Below are 22037 nucleotides of genomic sequence, written 5' to 3'. Positions count from 1 at the left end.
ATCACTTTATTTACTTTGGTTTTTGCATGTTTTCATGTGATAGGGTCTTTTTTTTTATCCTGGCACAGAAACTGGCATGGGAGGCACTTGATAAACATGGGTTCAAGTGAATGGCATCTCAGAAATCTGTACTGCAGCAGTGGGAGCAGGAGCATCCAGCTCCTAGTTGGCATGAGGCAGAGTGCTACTGCCTTGTGTCACATAATGCCCAGGCTGCCCTCTGTATTGCGCACATTCAGTGGGTCACGCACCATTGAGAATGTCATTAAGAAAGTAAAATTGGGCCACATGCCGTGGCTCACACCTGTAATCCCAGCACTTGGGAGACTGAGGCAGAAGGATCCCATGAATCCAGGAGTTCAAGATTGCCATGAGCTATGATCCTGCCACTGCACTCCAGCCTGGGTGATAAAGTGAGATCCTGCCTCCAAAACAATAATTAATAAATAAAGTAATTGTGAACAGTTACAAACCAGGCAAATAATCACGGATTACTGTGAAAATATGGAGCTGTTTCTATAGCTGCATAGTTGCTATTGGACTAATTTAGTTGTGAAAAAAATTATGTCAAATCTTCAATAAAGTCCCAATTAACATCAAGTAGTGACAGCATAATAAGGGAAAAGCTATTATCTTTTGTTCTTAGTGTAGAGGTCTTAGGAGTGGCTATGGTAAATTATCTCATGATCAAGATTGATCTCCAGATGGTTGGTGGGAGAGTTAGGAACGTAGGAGCTGTCTGAGTAATAGAGATATAAAAAGGGTATATGATTGCATAGTGTAGCTTAGGAGAAGGTTGAGAAGTAGCACAATTGAATAAAATGAGCAGGGAGCAAGTTTTATAATCAGAGCAGCAGAGCAGAGTGAAGAGTATGCAGGGCCCCCAGAAGGACCAGTGAGACCATCCAGGAGCAGCGGGAAGCTGCTATGAGGTCCTCAGTGAGGTCCGCAGTGCTGAATACTATGTGCTGGCGCACCTCAGGTTCCTGGGCTAGATTTTACTGTGGTGCAGAGTTTTGCTTAGAACTTGTTATTTGGTTGGACCTCCAGGAATGGCTCTGTATCAGCAGTTCTCCTGAATACCAATAGCTGCGTACCTCATGTTTAGTACCAGGAAAGAGGAACTTAGAAAATCCTATATTAGGTTGGGCACAGTGCCTCATGCCTGTAATCCCAGCACTTTGGGAGGCCAAGGCAGGAGGATTGCTCGAGCCCAGAAGGTCAAGGTTACAGTGAGTTATGATTGCACCACTGCACTCCAGCCAGGGTGAGGGAGTGAGACCCTGTCTTTAAAAACGAAAAAATAAGGAAAGAAATCTTATTTTGACTCTAGACCTAAGATCATCTTGGCCAGAAAGAAAATGTTTCAGGCCATAGATACTAGGAATATTAAGTCTGAGATGAACCCCAGTATTTGAGATGTTACTGATTAGTTGATTTCTTTTTCCATTTTCTATCTTCTGGCCATCCTCCTACTTTGTTTCCCAGTGTATTTTCCTTCTTTCTGAGAAATGTGGCAGCTAAAGTGATCCCAAGGCAGGAAGTAGGATGCATGTCAGTGATAACGACCTTGTTGCCAGGATGCCCCAGACTGACCACAAGCAGTGCGTTTCTTTCCTGTCTGGAGTGCCCAGCTCTGACACGCTCCTGTTTACTCATCCAGCCATTTGACAATATGGTAAAACAAGAAATACACAGCCCTTGTAATCAGGGAAGTCTCCTGGAGAGTTCTCATGCAGGAGGGTTATTGACTTCGGGTTGGACCCTTTCCTTTCCTATGGGAGTGGGATAAGCCAGCCTAGCCAAGGAGACCTGGAGAGAACTTGGGTCCCAATGGACTGAAACTGGAGCCAGATGAGCCTTTAGGGAACTCTAAAAATCAAAATGGAAGAGAGCAATTTCAAAGATTATGCCCAAAAAGTAAGACCAGCTTCAAAAAAGAGAGAAACCAAGAGTCAAAAGCTGGGAAGAATTAGAAAGGAATATGAATGCTCTGGGGTGTTTTGATCATGGCTCTAGCTTGTCCTGGGTGCACGTGTGGGAAGTGGATGTGTTAGCTATGATCAAGCCAGCCAAATATTTAAATATTTTCCAAATATTTAAAGGCTAACAAACCATTAAAATATGCTGTATCCTCCTTTAGATATACCCAGAAGGCCAGGATTCTTGGACTTCCAAGAGTTCCATGCAGGGATATTGATCTGTCCCACACTGCCAGGGCCTCAAACACACATGTTGGACACCCAAGCCCACATATCCAAGCTTCATCCAGGCTCCCCCACAAATAGCCTCCCCTTGACCTGGGGGTACACACCCAGCAGCGTGACCTGCCTTCAGGAGGATAGACATGGGAAGGGGCTTATGGAGGCCCTAGAGGCAGGCACGGGACTCTTTGGGCAAGACATTCCAGGGTCCTAGGTTCCTGAAGTGTAGTCTAGAAAGTGGCCTATATGCTAGATGGGAATATCCCTTTGGCCTCATGGTTTCTCCCCTGGAGGGGAGAGGTGCAGCTACAGGAAGACTAGTATGGGGTCCTATAAAGTGCACGACGCAGGGCAGAACCTCTCCTGCCCAGACCAAAGGGCAGTACCGCCAATAGGAAAGGGGTAGAAGCCACCATTGCCCTCTGTGTTTAAGGACTATAGTCTCAGATCTCTGTGTGGCAGAATGCAGGATTCCTCCTGCAGTGTTCCTTCCCTCTGACAGTGACTTATTGATGTTGGCACCGTCCTGGCCATCCAGGAATCTCAGTTGGATGTGAACTGGCTTAATCATATGAGTCTCAATGGCCAGAACTGCATTCTCTGCTCAGTCTACTTACCCTACCCGTAAGGCAGTAGTACTCAATATTTTTGTTTTTCTTCTGATTTAAAGGGAGAGTCTTTATCCCTAAAGAAAAGCCTGTAGAAACTCGTAAAGAAGAAAAAGTGACCCTTGACCCAGAACTGGAAGAAGCTTTGGCCAGTGCCTCTGACACCGAACTCTATGATCTTGCAGGTTAGTCTTGAACTCTGGGAACTTTCCTGTCTAGCTCCATGACCTCCCAGCATTCACTAGCACCCATGCCAGCAGCCTTTGAGCTTCTCTGTAGGTAGGAGAATAGCAGATTGACACCAGCCATTATGGAGCTGTCAGTCTTAATGCAGGTGACTTAACCTCTCTAAGCAAATGTTATGTTGCTCTATTTCAGCTGCAAATAATACCCATCCCGCAAAACTCAAAGAGTTACTGTGAGAAATTAAAGCAAACAAATATGAAGGAGTGTTGAGAACTTAAAGAATAAAACAACAGCTCTTTTGCTTTCTAAGGAGCTTTCACATTTGGCATTTTATCATCACAACATTTCTATGAAGTTCTGGTTCTTCCCACGGTCACTGTTCCATTTTGATTCAGAAAATGCTAAGAGGTCTGTTAGCCTTCTAGTCTTAACAATAGCAACATAATAATGATTGTAATGATTATTATTTAAAATGCGGATAGAAAAAAGTCAAAGAGTACAAAAGAATGTGTAATGAAAAGTAAGTCTCTCGACCTTAATTGCCTAGGCCCACTCTCGTGTCTTGTATAGCCTTCAAGAAAGATTTTCTGCATGTACCAGTATATTTATACATTAGATCTTCCTTCTACATACACAGGGTTATTAGATCCCCACAGGATAGAGGCGCTTTAAAAACAAATCCACAGCTTTAGCAATAATTTTTATTCCATTGGAAGACAGATATAATAATCACCTCTTTCCTCCCAGGAGAACCAGCCTTATTCTAATATGTACCAGCCATCTCAATTCCATTCTCGTTCCTTCTGTGATGATGTCAGGAAGTTCCCATGTTTGTGAACTTAATATTGGCCACTGCGGGAGTTGAGGCCCTTGCTTCACCTGGTGAAGAAGGTGTTTTGCACGCACTGGTCTTAGCCCTGGGGTTGCTGTGGAGGGATCCTGTTATGGTTACTGGTCCTCCCAGGGGTTGCTTCATGGTCTCTACCGGAATTGCCCAGAGGGAGAATGCCAGGCTGAACTTGAACTCCCAGGAAACGCCTTGAGAAAGGAAAAAGAGAAAAACACCAATTATTTGGAAGATACTAGATCCTGAAATTCATACAGTAAAACTGGAGAGAGAATCCAAATAGAAAACTGTCCTTGTTCATCCTTACTCAGCTTCCCTCCCTCGTCCTGTGTTCCCTAGGAATTCAGAAGGAAGCTTGGCTGGGGGTGTTGGCAGCATCTTCTTTAGGGTGGACCCTTCTGGAAGACTGAAGGCAGCCCCATGGGCAGATGGGCTGGCAGCCATTGAGTTTTAGATAAGAAAGAGTGTCGGCGTATTGCCCATGTTATTGTGGCAGATAGAGAGCAAAGAGAAAGTTCTTCAAGAGAGTGGTAGTTGACCTGCAAGACAGCGCCTCTTAGACTGGCTGGGTGTCAGTGTGGTCACCATCCGGAGTCTAGTTCCTGGCCCTAAACTGTGGGAGCTCTGGACTGGAAATCTGATCTTATCAGTATACATGGAAGTAGTCAGATTGGAGCAAAGTGGTGGGAACTGATCCATTAGCCCAATTCACAGATAACAGAGAAAAACGAAAACCTGGCAGTAGGAGCCAAATTGTAATTAGAAGTTACTTGGTGAGCATGGAGCCAGAGCAAGAAGATGTGTTCGTTGTATGGCCTCAGTGTTTATCAAATGGGACACCTTCTCCTTCTCCTGTCCCCTTCACAGAGACACAGTGACAAATTATTTTTTTTTTTTTTGAGACGGAGTCTCACTCTGTCACCCAGGCTGGAGTGCAGTGGCACAATCTCTGCTCACTGCAACCTCCGCCTACCGAGTTCAAGCGCCTACCTGCCTCAGCCTCCCAAGTAGCTGGGATTACAGGGGCCCGCCACCACACCCAGCTAATTTTTGTATTTTTTGTAGAGACAAGGCTTCGCCATGTTGGCCAGGATGGTCTCGATTTCTTGACCTCATGATCCACCCACCTCGGCCTCCCAAAGTGCTGAGATAACAGGCATGAGCCATCACGCCCAGCCCACAGTGACAAATTCTTATTTATTTAACAAGAATTTGTAAAGCACTTAGAATGGTGCCTGACACATAGAAAGTCATTTAATCTTGGTAGTAAAGTATAATTATTATCCCTGTTTTACGGATGAGGAAACGGAGACTCAGGCATTTAACAACTTCCCAAGTCACACAGTTTAACATGTGTCAGAGTCAGGATTCTTGACTGCTCCCAAGTCCCCCTCTTCACCAGGTCCTTGCTAGCTCTGACCATTTGCCCTTCCTTGTGCTGTGCCAGCTGCCTCCCTCCTTCGATATGTAGCTTACAGTAGAGCTGATGAGCATCTCAGAGGCACTCCTCTGCCACCTGTCAACAGAATATTATCCCTTCTGGGATCCTTCTCCAGGTGGCCAATGTCATCTAGAATTTCATTAGCAAAGGGAAATCTGCATAGAAGTTGCAGGTTCAGTCCAGCCCCGCGTTCGTTCTTCCCCAGTGTTGTTCCTGCATCCTACGCTGCCTCCTGGTGCAAGTTCTGTGTAATACAGGAAGCTGAAAATCTCAGTACGCTTAACTGACCTTTTATTGCTGATGTTGCTTTTTTTTCCCCACCCTGGAATGCTCTAGAGACAATTATATTTGGTACTGAGAGATGAGGAGGCTGACATTGAAAGAGGCCTCTGGAAAAATATATGCAGTCATCTATATAATGTTAGATCTTGAAAATCATTAGTCTCAGTCCTACCTTCTCATTTTACAGATGAGAAAACTGAAAAGTTGAGTCTATTTAACTAGGAGGTCTAGGCAGATTTTCAGTAAACTGTGGCCATAACTAGGCCACCGTTGCTCAGACCCTAAATGGTTCTACATGTGGAGATGTAGAAAGACATGAAGATTACTGGTGGTCTTGAAAGGAGGGTTTTCAAATAAGTGTATTTAACACTATACATGTACCACACACTGTGCAAGGAAAGAGGACTCAGGGACTTAACATTTATGATGTAAAGAATTGTTCTTCAAGGGGCATATTAACAATGTGGACATCCTCATGTGCTTCTCCAAACATAATGCTCATTTGTTGACTGTCTGTTTTTAGCTGTCCTTGGAGTACACAATTTGCTCAACAATCCAAAGTTCGACGAAGAAACAGCCAACAGTAAAGGTGGCAAAGGGCCTGTCAGAAGTAAGTTGATGTGGAATCTGTGGTTTTGTAAAGCTTTGGAGCCTCCAGGGTTGCTGGCAGGAGAGAGGCCTGTTGACTTTTGCAGGCTTTGCACTCTGTTATTTGGCTAGGATATGGAGCAGCTGACAATGAGAGCTCCATCTGGCGGTGAAACTAGTACAAATCAGTGTGTGTTGCCCAGAACACTTTCTTGGTAGGTCTGTTTAGTCAGAAGATGAAATTGTTGATATATGGGTCTGCATTAAATGGTATAATCCATATTCATGAAAAAAAAATTGCTGATATGAGATTGCTTAGTCATCACAAAATGCAGAGTTTCATGTTCCTAAGGATGTTTTAATCAACTATGGTAGCTTAAATAAGTTCCCTTCTCTATTTGAGTGTCTTTTTGTCTCAGTAATAGACGCTTGTCATTAGAATTTGAATGCCCACTTCCCTCAGAGGGCATGAAAGACATGCTGGCATGGACTTACGTGCACAGGACATTCCACACCACCATCTTCTATGTCACCATTTCCTGTAGCAGTAAACAATTAATTAGACTTTTTTATTCATTCATTCGTCAGTCATCCACTAAATACCTGCTATGTGTCAGGAATGTTCTAGGATTAGGTACAAAGATGAAAATGGTCCCTGCCCAAAGAAATTTATCTGTCCAGGGTAAGGAAGGACCAATATTCAGGTCATTTCAGTACAGTGTAATCCATATGCTTTGAAAACTCATAGAAAATTACAGCTTTTTTTTTTTTTTTTTTTTTTTTTTTTGAGATGGAGTCTTGTTTCGTCACCCAGGCTGTAGTGCAGTGGCACGATCTCGGCTCACTGCAACCTCCACCTTCTGGGTTCAAGCAGTTCTCCTGCCTCAGCCTCATGAGTAGTTGGGACTACCGGCGTGTGCCACCACACCCAGCTCATTTTTAGGATTACAACTTTTCTTAGGTTAATTTTATTTTATTCACTTTAATAGAGACTTGGGAGATGTGTTCTAATCTCAGTAGCATATATATGAAATATTATTTATAGTGGTAATTTAGACACACAATGAGCAATATTCCTTTTATTTTTTGAGATAGAGGCTTGCCCTGTTGCCCAGGCTGGAGTACAATGGTGCAATCATAGCTCTTTGTAGCTTCTGGCTGCTGGACTCAAGCAATCCTCCCCGTCAGCCTCCTGAGTAGCTGGGACTACAGGTGCATGCCACCACACTCAGTTAATTATTTTTATTTTTATTTTGTAGAGACAGGATCTTGCTATGTTGCCTAGGCTGGCCTTTCTTGTTTCTTATGCTTATGGATAAAAAATGCTCATCCTTTTTAGCTTCAGCATCAAAGGGTAACATTCTGACAATGTTTGCTGTTAACAATCTGATGCATAACCTTCTGGTCGTTTATATGTACAAATACACACAAATATTAACTTGTCTTCAAATTGTGGTCTCTTATCAGTACCTATAGGTTTCCTTCATTCTTTTAATGAGTAGATAACTTTTTTAATGGATAGATAATGAAGATCTTTTTTTTTTTTTTTTGAGACAGGGTCTCATTCTGTTGTCCAGGCTAGAGTCCAGCGTCACTACCAAGGCTGACTGCAGCCTCAAACTCCTGGGATCAAGGGATTCTCCTACCTTAGTCCCCTGAGCAGCTAGGACTACAGGCAAAATTACACCTGGCCAATTTTTAAAATTTATTGTAGAGACTGGGTCTCACTGTGTTGCCCAGCCTGGTCTCAAACTTCTGGCCTCAAGCAACTCTCCTGCTTCAGCCTCCCAAAGTGCTGGGATTATAGGTGTGAGCTACCATGCCTGGCTCGTGAATAGATTCTTTTAATGAATAGACAATGAGTTGTTATGTGATGATGCTATACTTTATTTACCCATTTTCATATTGATGGACATTTTATCATGTTTTGCTGTCACAAGTAATATATCAGGGAACAGGGAATATCCGTGAGTATATATCTTTATGTATCTGTGCTATTTTTGTAGATAAGACTTCTGTAGAATTGCTGGGTCATAGAACATGCACATCTTAAATTGTAATAGATAATGCCAAATTACTCTCCCAAAACATTTGCATCAGATCACATTCTCACTTACAGAGAAGTAGGAAGATGCTTTTTCCTCCACATTGTTGCCAACTCCAAATGTTATCTTGTTTCACACTTGTTTGTTAATGAAATGGTATCTCCTTTCTTTATTTTGGAGCTTAGTTACTTTTTTATATTTTTGGTTGAGTGACAGATTCTTCTGATTGTATTATTGGTTCATTTTTAATTGGGTCGCCTTATTGATTTGTAGGAGCTCTGTGTATGTTGGGATGTTAATCCTTTGTATCTCTGTTAACTTCCATTCTTCTTTTTTATCCCTTTCTCTTCCCATACCTTCCTTAAAACTAAAGCTCCAGAATAGAACTCAGAGGAGGGTAGGGTATAATCAAGAGGCCAGAGGGGTATTAGAGTTTGGGAAGTGAAGACTTATTGTGGTGTCTGATTTGTATCTCAGATCCTGAAGTCTAGTTAGTATAGTCTGACAGATGTCCATATGGAGCAGCAATAACTGCCCATGGATATTTTGAACATTGGAGTTTGCTGCAGGGCCTCCTGAACTTTTGGCTCCATGCAGTGTTAGCCCCAGGGAATTCTCATTGCAGTTGAGAAACACCAGCCTTCCAAACTGTGACTCAGAGCTACACCACTCCCATGCTTGCTCAGCTGAGAATAAACCTACTGTCATTGCTATTAAAGTCTTATTGGAATCAGAGCATATGAAAGATATGTCATTTTTTGGGAAGTCGCCACTGATTTTCATAGGAGAGACTTTGCATTTTTTAAAATGAAAAATTGTGTTTTAGATGTTGTCAAAGGTGAAAAGGTAAAGCCAGTATTTGAGGAACCACCCAATCCCACAAATGTGGAAATAAGCCTGCAGCAGATGAAAGCCAATGATCCTAGCTTGCAAGAAGTCAACCTCAACAACATTAAGGTATTTCATTGTGATTATCATCAGTCACTTAATTTATCATGAGGTCAGAAAACTTACCAGAGATGACCAATTGCTTGTTTTCACACCTGTTTGCAGTTCTTTGTAGTCACTGAGTTGGAGTCAAGGTATCCTATTCAAAAGAAGTGGGTTTTGGAAAACAGTGATTTCTATAATTATTTGAAAAGAATCACCATACCTGAGTTAAGCGTAGTACATTAGTTATATCTATTGCTGAGTAACAGATTACTCCAAAACTTAGAGGCTTCAAACAACAGACATTTATTATTTCACACACAATTTTTCAGTGTCAGGAATCTGGTAGTAGCTAGCTGGATAGTGTGGCTCAGGGTCTCAAATGAGGTGACAGTGAAGTTGTCATCCAAGGCTGCAGTACCAGGCTTGCCCGGGGCAGGAGGATCCAATTCTAAGATGGCAGATTCATGTGGCTGTTGGGAAGAGGCCTCCATTTCTCACCATGTGGCTCCCCAGAGCGAGTGATCGAAGACAGAAAGATGAGAAAGCAGGAAGCCACAATACCTGTTTTGACCCGGTTTCTGAAGTTACTGAACATGTTTGTTACTTCCACTTTATTCAGTTTGATAAGTCATGCCACTCTCAAAGGGAAAGAGTAGAAGAGAGAGAGAGAGAGAGAGTGTGTGTGTGTGTGTGTGTGTGTGTGTGTGTAAATATTACCTGAAGTCTCTTTTGTTTATTCTTTTTGGGCCAGTTCTTAGCATTTAATAATAACCAACTTTTATTGAGTGCATACTATATGCCATGTCCTTTACTAAATACTTGGAATTTATTATCTCATTTAATTATTAGTGGGACTTAAAGAGTTGTTAAGGTCATAGAGCTAGCCTATAGTGCAGCCAGGACTCTTCTCCACTTCTAACTGCACCCCATATTGTCTCCTTCCCCAGTGGTCATTACTGTGGTAAATGATCTAGAAAAAGGACTAAAAGATGAATAAGATTTTTTCAGTCTTTACTCTGAAAAATATTATACTAGGAGAAAAACACTAAACAGATAATTATAACATGATGTGGTGAGCCCCCAAATGTCATTGAATTGCAAGAAAGAAAAATTTTAATGCTACCTAGGAGATCCAGTAAACAAAGGAGATGATATTACATCTGAGTCTTGAAAGATGAGTAGGAATTAATCAGAGAAAAGGACAAAAGGAATTTCCAGGCTAAGGGGAAAGCATATATAAAGGTCTGAAAAAGAGAAAGACTGTGGTATATTAAAACAATGGCAAGTATATCGGTCTGGCTAGAATACAGAGTGAAAAATAAAAAGAGGGAAGTGTAGTATGTGCATACTTTCTTGGTAAGGGAAAACAGAAAGACAACACTCAAGAGGTACCATAGTGGTAGACTAGATTCCCCTATTGGACACTAAGTGGTGCTGTTGGCTCAGGATAGCTTGGTTGCTGAAGGGTAGGTAACGACCCTCATTTAGAAGGGATATCTTGTATTTATCTACATACATATGGTATTTAAAGGTTGTGGGTTCTTACCTTGGCAAGAGTGTGCCATAGACTGGGTCATCAACTAGCCATGTCTTCTCTGTCTTAGAACATTCCAATTCCAACCCTGAGGGAATTTGCAAAGGCTCTGGAGACCAACACTCACGTGAAGAAGTTCAGCCTGGCCGCAACTCGCAGCAATGACCCTGTGGCCATTGTGAGTAGAATTCTTAGAAATATAACATAAAGTTATTTAATCCACTGGAGGCTCTATTTAATTTGTTTCTTTAGCTAACAATTTTTTAGATCTGGTAAACTTACATTCTACACAGTTAATGAGCAAAATTATAGTTACAATGCAATAGTAAAACTTCAGAACCAAACTCTCAGATGCTGTAAGTTATCTGGAATTTTGTCAGCATTACAATTTTCAGAGAAAGAAACAAGATAAGTTTGGCATTTGACTAACTGAATATTTAGGGTTTTTTCTGTGCTTAGGATACATTTTCTAAAACTTTTGCATCTGCAGTCATTGCATATTATGACCTTAAAATCCTTTAGGAACTAGGCACCTATAGAAATATTGAAGTAGCTGGGCGTGATGGCTCACGCCTGTAATCCCAGCACTTTGGGATGCCGAGGTGGGTGGATCATGAGGTCAGAAGTTTGAGACCAGCCTGGCCAATAGGGTGAAACCCTATCTCTACTAAAACTACAAGAACTAGTGGGCATGGTGGCATGCGCCTGTAGTCCCAGCTACTCAGGAGACTGAGGCAGAAGAATCACTTGAACCCAGGAGGCGGAGGTTGCAATGAGCTGAAATCATGCCACTGCACTCTAGCCTGGGCAACAGAGGGAGACTCCATCTCAAAAAAAAAAAAAAAAAAAGAAATATTAAAGTATATTTTAATCTTTGAAATGGATTAATGTGTGTCTAAAATATCTTAGACAACCAAATCGTGAAGCATTTTGTGTTTGACACCTTGTTAACCAGAATATGAAAAAAATAGCCAGCCAGATGTGGTAACGCACAGCTCTGGTCCCAGCCACTTAAGAGGCTAAAGTGAGACAATTGGCTTGAGCCCAGGAGTTCTAGGCTGCAGTGAGCTATGATCGCACCTCTGCACTCCAGTCTGGGCAATAGAACAAGACAGTAGATAGATAGATAGATAGATAGATAGATAGATAGATAGATAGATACATACATACATACATACATACATACATACGTAAAAGAAAAATAGCCAACTAAAAGTTCTGTTCTTCCTATGCATTTTAGATAATTTAGCCAAATAAGGAAGCCCCTTGACCCAGGTAAATACTTATACCATCACTATCATGATTTTTATTCTTCCTATCAATAGCCAATTAATAACTCCTATTAATAGCTAATTTGTTGAGGAATTAGTAAATACCAGCACCGATCTTTGTGCTTTCCACACAGTATCTCATCCATTTGTCACTGTAATGCTATGAGGTATATACTCTTATTAGTTCCAACTTTAACAAATGAGAAAACAGCCTCAGAGAGGTTAAGTAAGTTATCCAAGGTAATAAAACCAGTAAATGGCAGAGCCAGAATTCACTACCAAGTCTTTCTGGTTCTACAACCAGGAAGCTTAACCATCAAGCTATGCTAGATTTACACACAATGACTGGCTTCCATACATTTGCTAAAATATGTCATTTATCAAAAGCCTGGGCATCAACCTGTTGTTCTATGGCATTTAATGCTCAGCCCTTGAATCAAGTTAGAAAAACAAAAGTTGGGCTGGGCGCGGTGGCTCACACCTGTAATCCCAGCATTTTGGGAGGCCAAGGTGGGCAGATCACGAGGTCAGGAGGTCGAGACCATCCTGGCTAACATGGTGAAACCCCATCTCTACTAAAAAATACAAAAAATTAGCCGGGCGTGGTGGCGGGCGCCTGTAGTCCCAGCTACTTGGGAGGCTGAGGCAGGAGAATGGCGTGAACCCGGGAGACGGAGCTTGTAGTGAGCCGAGACCACACCACTGCACTCCAGCCTGGGCGACAGAGCAAAACTCCGTCTCAAACAAAAAAAAAAAAGAAAAGAAAAGAAAAGAAAAACGGAAGTTGTCTTGACTTGATCTTTTGATTTAAAGTAACATGCCTTTTGGAAGATCTAAAATAGCATTTAAAACATGACATGAAAGTAATGACTACCTATCATGGTCCTGGCACAGAATAGCTGTTTGAAAGTACTTGTTAGACAAATGAATGATCATAACCTGCAACCTCTAGCAATAGAGAATATTTCTATGGTGATCACAGCAAACTTGAAATAAGCACTCATGTAAAAGAGGAACCAGGCTACAGAAATCAATGTTTTTACCAGCAGTGATTACATATCTAAATCTGTAGATTGAAAGCAGTTTTGAATTTGAAACCTATCATTAAAATAGAAAGATAGCAGAACTAGATAATTGGTAAGGTGAAGTGAACAGTTTAAGGATTCTTATCTCTGTATGATTTTGTGCTATTTCTGCCTTTTAGTAGATGTTTTTCAGTAAAGCAAAAATATTCACAATATACTTTGTATGTAAATGAATAAAGGGATAAAGAAATGATTTGTCACTCTGTTTAATATATTATTTTGAGTAAAATTGCAGGGGTGGGGTTAGTTCACAATCAACTGCCAACACTACTGGTAAATAATCTAACTCCTATTCTAGACCAAATAGATAACTTACTAAGCGGATTAAATAAATTCCAAATATAATAATCACTTTGATGCTGTTTTTAATGCAACAACTATGTGTTGAATGCCTATCATATGAAAAGCACTACACTAGGAGCTGAATTTTTTTGGCAACACTTTTCAGGCAAATTTGACCTTTTGTAACTTGCTTTTTAAAGAATACTTCATTTGGTAGCAAATGTTGGGAAAGGTGTGGAGAAAGGGGAGCACTTGTGTACTGGTGGTGGGAATGTAGAGTAGTACAGCCATTATGGGAAACAGTATGGTGGTTCCTCAAAAACCGAAATTAGAACTACATATGATCCAGCAATCCCACTGCTGGGTATATATCCAACAGAAAGGAAATCAGTATATTGAAGAGATATCTGCCCTCCCATGTTTACTGCAATACTGTTGACAACAGTCAAGATATGGAATCAACCTAAATGTTCATCAACAGATGAATGGATGGAGAAAATGTGGTACATATACACACTGAAATATTATTCAGCCATAAAAAAAAGAGAAATCCTGTCATTTGCAGCACCATGGATGGGACTGGAGGTCATTGTGTTAACTGAAACAAGCCAAGCACAAAAAAATAAATATAGCATGTTCTCACTTACATGTGGGAGCTTAAAAAAAGTGGTTCTCATGGAGGTAAAGAGTAGAATGGTGGTTACCAAAGCCTGGGAAGGGAGTGGGGACAAAGAGAAGTTGGTTAAGAGGTACAAAAATACAGTTAGTTAGAAGGAATAAGTTGTTGTATTCAATAATTTATTATAAATTTCAAAATAGCTAGAAGAGAAGAATTGTAATGTTCCCAACACAAAAATAAGCCTTTGAGGTGATGGCTATCCCAATTACTCCAATTTGATCACTGCATACACATTGTATAAAGGTATCAAAATATCACATTTACCCCCAAAAATATGTACAACTATTATTTATCAGTAAAACATTTTAAATTTATTTGGTATAGTCATAGTACAATCTATAAAAAATAGAGGGACCACAGGAAGATATACATATATATATATTCATTTATGTGGATAGAGTTTTCAAAACATGATTTTGCTACTGTTTTCTGAAGAGCATCACTCCTAATAGAAATTTTTCACTTGTCCTCCATTCCAGTTCTAAGATGTGTCACACCTTCCTCCCCTCCTGACTCCCCTAATCCCCCCTCCTCAAGGGTAAGCAGAGAAGAGAGGCAGAACCAAGGGAACAAAGTGATGATTTTAGGAAAGATTTTCTTGGTTGTCACTGTGCCTGGGTGACTGTTTTATTGCGAGCCCTGGCAGAAAGTCTTCATTTTTAGCATTCAAACATGAAGTGAAAAGGCGTTTCTGGTGGATGACATTTGTGGACCTCAAACCTTATTCTGCTTTCATATTATAAATTATTATTCTGATATATTGTTAGAATCAGTGAAGCCCTGTGTGACTGGCATCTGTTTAGACATGTGCCCATTTAAGGCTGTTTTGCATTCAATCAGAAAACACATTTTGGGGTTCGTGGTGAACACAAGCCATTTTACAGATGAGGCAACTGAGACTCAAAGAAGTTGAATGCTGAACTAAGATTACACCACATGTGGCCAAGCCAGGATGCAAATGTAAGTCACCTGTGATTGAGTTTAGTTTACTGTGCCCCAAGCACTTCCATATAACCACATCTATAGTAACTGAGCATTCAAATGGAATTTGTCCCCACTGAATGCCAATGGGGAGAAGGCTCAAATGTATTTAAAATGCTACTGTTATTTACAGTGAGCCATATAAAAATCAAGAGTTTAGGACAGCACCGTTTATTAGAAATAAAACTTGAGAGGTTACTTCCAAGATGGCCAAATAGGAACAGCTCTGGTCTCCAGCTCCCAGTGAGATCGACGCAGAAGACGGGTGATTTCTGCATTTCCAACTGAGGTACCTGGTTCATCTCCATGGGACTGGTTGGACAGTGGGTGCAGCCCACGGAGGGTGAGCTGAAGCAGGGTGGGGCATCGCCTCACCCAGGAATCACAAGGGGTTGGAGGATTTCCCTTTCCTAGCCAAGAGAAGCCATGAGTGACTGTATCTGGAGGAGCAGTACACTCCTGCCCAAATACTGTGCTTTTGCCACAGTCTTCGCAACCAGCAGACCAGGAGATTCCCTCCCATGCCTGGCTCGGCACGTCCCATGCCCATGGAGCCTTGCTCACTGCTAGCACAGCAGTCTGAGATCCACCTGAGATGCTAGAGCTTGGCAGGGGGAGGGGCGTCTGCCGTTGCTGAGGCTTGAGTAGGTGGTTCTATGCTCACAGTGTAAACAAAGCGGCAGGGAAGCTTGAACTGGGGGGAGCCCACCACAGCTCAGGAAGGCCTACTGCCTCTCTAGATTCCACCTCTGGGGACAGGGCATATCTGAACAAAAGGCAGCAGACAGCTTCTCCAGACTTAAACATCCTTGCCTGACAGCTCTGAAGAGAGCAGTGCTTCTCCCAGCATGGCATTCGTGCTCCAATAACGGACAGACTGCTGCCTCAAGTGGGTCCCTGACCCCTGTGTAGCCTGACTGGGAGACACCTCCCAGTAGGGGCTGACACCTCATACAGGCAGGTGTCCCTCTGGGAGGAAGCTTCCAGAGGAAGGATCAGACAGCAATATTTGCTGTTCTGCAGCCTCTGCTGGTGATACCCAGGAAAACAGGGTCTGGAGTGGACCTCCAGCAAACTCCAGCAGACCTGCAGCTAAGGGGCCTGTCTGTTAGAAGGAAAACTAACAAACAGAAAGGAATAGCATAAACATCAACAATAAGGACATCCACACCAAAACCCCCTTTGTAGGTCACCAACATCAAAGACTAAAGGTAGATAAAACCACAAAGATGGGGAGAAACCAGAGCAGAAAGGTGGAAAATTCCCAAAACCAGAACGCCTCTTCTCCAAAGGAACACAACTCCTCACTAGCAAGGGAACAAAACTGGACAGAGAATGAGTTTGACGAGTTGACAGAAGTAGGCTTCAGAAGGTTAGTAATAACAAACTTCTCTGAGCTAAAGGAGCATGTTCTAACCCATTGCAAGGAAGCTAAAAACATTGAAAAAAGGTCAGATGAATGGCTAAATAGAATAACCAGTGTAGAGAAGAGCTTAAATGACCTGATGGAGCTGAAAACCAGAGTACGAGAACTTCATAAAGCATACACAAGCTTCAATAGCCGATTTAATCAAGTGGAAGAAAGGATATCAGTGATTGAAGATCAAATTAATGAAGTAAAGTGAGAAGACAAGATTAGAGAGAGAAAAGTGAAAAAAAAAAAAACGAACAAAGCCTCCAAGAAATGTGGGACTATGTGAAAAGACCAAATCTACGTTTGATTGGTGGACCTGAAAGTGACAGGGAGAACGGAACCAAGTTAGAAAACACTCTTCAGGATATTATCCAAAAGAACTTCCCTAACCTAGCAAGGCAGGCCAACATTCAAATTCAGGAAATACAGAGAACACCACAAAGATACTCCTCGAGAAGAGCAACCCCAAGACACATAATTGTCAGATTCACCAATGTTGAAATGAAGGAAAAATGTTAAGGGCAGCCAGAGAGAAAGGTCGGGTTACCCACAAAGGGAAGCCCATCAGACTAACAGTGGATAACTCGGCAGAAACCCTACAAGCCAGAAGAGAGTGGGGGCCAATATTCAACATTGTTAAAGAAAACAATTTTCAACCCAGAATTTTATATCCAGCCAAACTAAGCTTCATAAGTGAAGGAGAAATAAAATCCTTTACAGACAGGCAAATGCTGAGAGATTTTGTCACCACCAGGCCTGCCTTACAAGAGCTCCTGAAGGAAGCACTAAACATGGATAGGAACAACCAGTACCAGCCACTGCAAAAACATACCAAATTGAAAGACCATCAACACTATGAAGAAACTGCATCAATTAATGGGCGACATAACAATCTAGCATCATAATGACAGTATCAAATTCACATGTAACAATATTAACCTTAAATGTAAATGGGCTAAATGCCCCAATTAAAAGACACAGACTGGCAAATTGGATAAAGAATCAAGACCCATCAGTGTGCTGTATCCAGGAGACCGATCTCATGTACAAAGACACACATAAGCTCAAAATAAAGGGATGGAGGAAGATCTACCAAGCAAATGGAAAGTAAAAAAAAGCAGGGGTTGCAATCCTGGTCTCTGATAAAACAGACTAAATCAACAAAGATCAAAAGAGACAAAGACGGGCATTACATGATGGTAAAAGGATTCAACAAGAAGAGCTAACTATCCTAAATATCTACACACTCAATACAGGAGCACCCAGATTCATAAAGCAAGTTCTTAGAGACCTACAAAGAGACTTAGACTCCCACACAATAATAATGGGAGATTTTAACACCCCACTGTCAGTATTAGACAGATCAATGAGACAGAAAATTAACAAGGATATCCAGAACTTGAACTCAGCTGTGGACCAAGTGGACCTAATAGACATCTACAGAACTCTGTACCCCAAATCAACAGAATATACAGTCTTCTCAGCACCACATCACACTTATTCTAAAATTGACAACATAATTGCAAGTAAAACACTTCTCAGCAAATGTAATAGAATGGAAATCACAACAAACTGTCTCTCAGCCCACAGTGCAACCAAATTAGAGCTCAGGATTAAGAACTCACTCAAAACCACACAACTATGTGGAAACTGAACACCGTGCCCCTGAATGACTACTGGGTAAATAATGAAATGAAGGTAGAAATAAAGATGTTCTTTGAAACCAATGAGAACAAAGACACAATGTACCAGAATCTCTGGGACACGTTTAAAGCAGTGTGTAGAGGGAAATTTATAGCACTAAATGCCCACAAGAGAAAGCAGGAGAAATCTGAAATTGACACCCTAACATCACAACTAAAAGAAATAGAAAAGCAAGAGCAAACATATTCAAAAGCTAGCAGAAGACAAGAAATAACTAAGATCAGAGCAGAACTGAAAGAGATAGAGACCCAAAAAAACTCTTCAAAAAATCAATGAATCCAGGAGCTGGTTTTTTGAAAAGATCAACAAAATGGATAGACGCTAGTAAGACTAACAAAGAACAAAAGAGAGAAGCATCAAATAGACACCATAAAAAATGATAAAGGGGATATTACCACTGATCCCACAGAAATACAAACTACCATCGGAGAATACTATAAACACCTCTATGCAAATAAACTAGAAAATTTAGATGAAATGGATAAATTCCTGGACACATACAACCTTCCAAGTCTAAACCAGGAAGAAGTTGAATCTCCGAATAGACCAATAGCAGGTTCTGAAATTGAGGCAATAATTAATAGCCTACCAACCAAAAAGAGTCCAGGACCAGACAGATTCACAGCCGAATTCTACCAGAGGTGTAAAGAGGAGCTTTCCTTCTGAAACTATTCCAATCAATAGAAAAAGATGGAATTATCCCTAACTCATTTTATGAGGCCAGCATCACCCTGATACCAAAGCCTGGCAGAGACACAACAAAAAAAAAGAGAAATTTTAGGCCAATAATGATGAATATCGATGCAAACATCCTCAATAAAATACTGGCAAACCAAATCCAGCAGCACCTCAAAAAGCTTACCCACCATGATCAAGTTGGCTTTATCCCTGGGATGCAAGGCTGGTTCAACATACTCAAATCAGTAAACATAATCCATCGCATAAACAGAACCAACTACAAAAACCACATGATTATCTCAATAGATGCAGAAAAGGCCTTCAATAAAATTCAACAGCCTTTCATGCTAAAAACTCTCAATCAACTAGGTATTGATGGAATGTATCTCAACATAATAAGAGCTGTTTATGACAAACCCACAGCCAATATTATACTGAATGGGCAAAAACTGGAAGCATTCCCTTTGAAAACCAGCACAAGACAAGGATGCCCTCTCTCACCACTCCAATTCAGCATAATATTGGAAGTTCTGGCCAGGGGAATCAGGCAAGAGGAAGCAATAAAGGGTATTCAAATAGGAATAAAGGAAGTCAAATTGTCTCTGTTTGCAGATGACATGATTGTATATTTAGAAAACCCCATAGTCTCAGCCCCAAATCTCCTTAAGCTGATAAGCAAATTCAGCAAAGTCTCAGGATACAAAATCAATGTGCAAAAATCACAAGCATTCCTATACACCAAGAACAGACAAACAGCCAAATCATGAGTGAACTCCCATTCACAATTGCTACAAGGAGAATAAAATACCTAGGAATAGAACTTACAAGGAATGTGAAGGACCTCTTCAAGGAGAACTACAAACCACTGCTCAAGGAAATAAGAGAGAGAGTACACAAACAAATGAAAAAACATTCCATGCTCATGGATAGGAAGAATCAATATGAAAATGGCCTTACTGCCCAAAGTAATTTGTAGATTCAACACTATCCCCATCAAGCTACCGCTGACTTTCTTCACAGAATTGAAAAAAACTACTTTAAACTTCATATGAAACCAAAAAGAGCCCGCATAGCCAAGACAATCCTGGGCAGGAAGAACAAAGCTGGAGGCATCACGCTACCTGACTTCAAACTTTGCTATAAGGCTACAGTAACCAGAACAGCATGGTACTGGTACCAAAACAGATACAAAGACCAATGGAACAGAACAGAGGCCTCAGAAATAACTCCACGCGTCTACCACCATCTGATCTTTGACAAACCTGACACACACAAGCAATGGGGGGAAAAGATTCCCTATTTAATAAATGCTGTTGGGAAAACTGGCTAGCCGTATGCAGAAAACTGAAACTGGACCCCTTCCTTACAGCTTATACAAAAATAAACTCAAGATGGATCAAAGACTTAAATGTAAGACCTAGGACCATAAAAATCCTAGAAGAAAACCTGGGCACTACCATTCAGGGCATAGGCATGGGCAAAGACTTCATGTCTAAAACACCAAAAGCAATGGCAACAAAAGCCAAAATTGACAAATGGGATCTAATTAAACTAAAGAGGTTCTTCACAGCAAAAGAAATTATCATCAGAGTGAACAGGCAACCTACAGAATGGGAGAAAAATTTTGCAATCTATCCATCTGACAAAGGACTAATACCCAGAATCTATAAGGAACGTAAACAAATTTACAAGAAAAAAGCAAACAAACCCCATCAAAAAATGGGCAAAGGATATGAACAGACACTTCTCAAAATAAGACATATATGCAGCCAACAGACATATGAAAAAATGCTCATCATCTCTGATCATTAGAGAAATGTAAATCAAAACTACAATGAGATACCATCTCATGCCAGTTAGAATGGCAACCATTAAAGTCAGGAAACAACAGATGCTGGAGAGGTTGTGGAAAAATAGGAACGCTTTACACTGTTGGTGGGAGTGTAAATTAGTTCAACCATTGTGGAAGACAGTGTGGCAATTCCTCAGGGGTCTAGAACTAGAAATACCATTTGACCCAGCAATCCCATTACTGGACATATACTCAAAGAATTATAAATCATTCTACTATAAAGACAGATGCACACGTAGGTTTATTGTGGCACTATTCACAACAGCAAAGACTTGGAACCAACCCAAATGCCCATCAATGATAAACTGGATAAAGAAAATGTACCGCATATACACCATGGAATACTATGCAGCCATAAAAAAGGATCAGTTCATGTCCTTTGCAGGGACATGAAAGAAGCTGGAAACCATCATTCTTAGCAAACTGTCACAAGATCAGAAAACCAAACACTGCATGTTCTCATTCATAAGTGGGAGTTGAACAATGAGAACACATGGACACAGGGAGGGGAACATCACACACCAGGGCCTGTGGGGATTGGAGGGCTAGGGGAGGGATAACATTAGGAGAAATACCTAATGTAGGTGACAGGTTGATGGGTGCAGCAAACCACCATGGCACATGTATACCTATGTAACAAAATTGCACATTCTGCACATGTAACCCAGAACTTAAAGTATAATAAAAATAAATAAATAAAACGTGAGCCACAAATGTAAGCCCCACGTATAAATTTAAATTTTTTAGTAGCCACATTAAAAAAAAAAAGTAGACAAAATTAATTTTAGTAGTAAATAGATGCTCCTTGACTTACAATGGGGTTATGTCCAGATAAAGCTATTGTAAATTGAAAATCTTTATCTGAACATAGCCTCATCGTAAGTCAAGGAGCATACTGAATGAGTATCGCTTTCACATCATGGTAAATTCCAAAAATCTAAAGTGGAACCACCATGTCAGGGACTCTCTGTATTGTATTTAAACCAATATATCCAAAATGTAATTTGAAAAAATAATGAGGTATTTTGCATTCTTGTTTTCATACTATATCTTTGAAATCCAGTGTGTTTTATGTTTGCAGCACATTTCAAATCAGACTAGCCAATTTTCAAGGGCTCAATAGCCACATTTCTCATGGCTACCATTTGGCCAGTGCAGAAATTTGCATTTCCGTACAATCCTATAAAGTACAGAGAGCAAACCCTTCTCTTTAAAGATGTATTTCTACTCTATTTCAATGACATTTAAAACATCTAGTCTTTGTTTTAATAATGTTATTATTCCCAGCACATGTAATATGCTCAAATATTTGCTGAACTGAAGTGAACCTGGGCCTGCAGCCCAGGATTGTGTTTGGCTGGCTCGCCGCTGTTTTGTGGAGCATAAGAAAGTGTTTTCTCAAGTTTAAAAGAAATTGGCAAGA

General features: G+C 40.9%; 1 protein-coding gene across 2 annotated transcripts in view; it reads left to right on the top strand.

The window, feature by feature from the left end:
* LOC116272751 (tropomodulin-2) overlaps nucleotides 1-22037 on the top strand; it is a 64968-nt gene that overhangs the window by 20099 nt on the left and 22832 nt on the right. For both annotated transcript variants that reach the window (XM_031661523.1, XM_031661524.1), the window contains exons 4-7: nucleotides 2875-2997; nucleotides 6092-6178; nucleotides 9028-9158; nucleotides 10739-10846. In XM_031661523.1, the coding sequence (XP_031517383.1) occupies nucleotides 2875-2997; nucleotides 6092-6178; nucleotides 9028-9158; nucleotides 10739-10846 (449 nt within the window). The remainder of the gene's footprint in view (nucleotides 1-2874; nucleotides 2998-6091; nucleotides 6179-9027; nucleotides 9159-10738; nucleotides 10847-22037) is intronic.

Source organism: Papio anubis, unplaced genomic scaffold (assembly GCF_008728515.1).
Source record: "Papio anubis isolate 15944 unplaced genomic scaffold, Panubis1.0 scaffold183, whole genome shotgun sequence".
In the NCBI taxonomy this organism is placed as follows: Eukaryota; Metazoa; Chordata; class Mammalia; order Primates; family Cercopithecidae; genus Papio; species Papio anubis.
The sequence above is the reverse complement of the archived record's forward strand: the minus strand, read 5'-3'. Positions and strand labels throughout refer to the sequence as shown.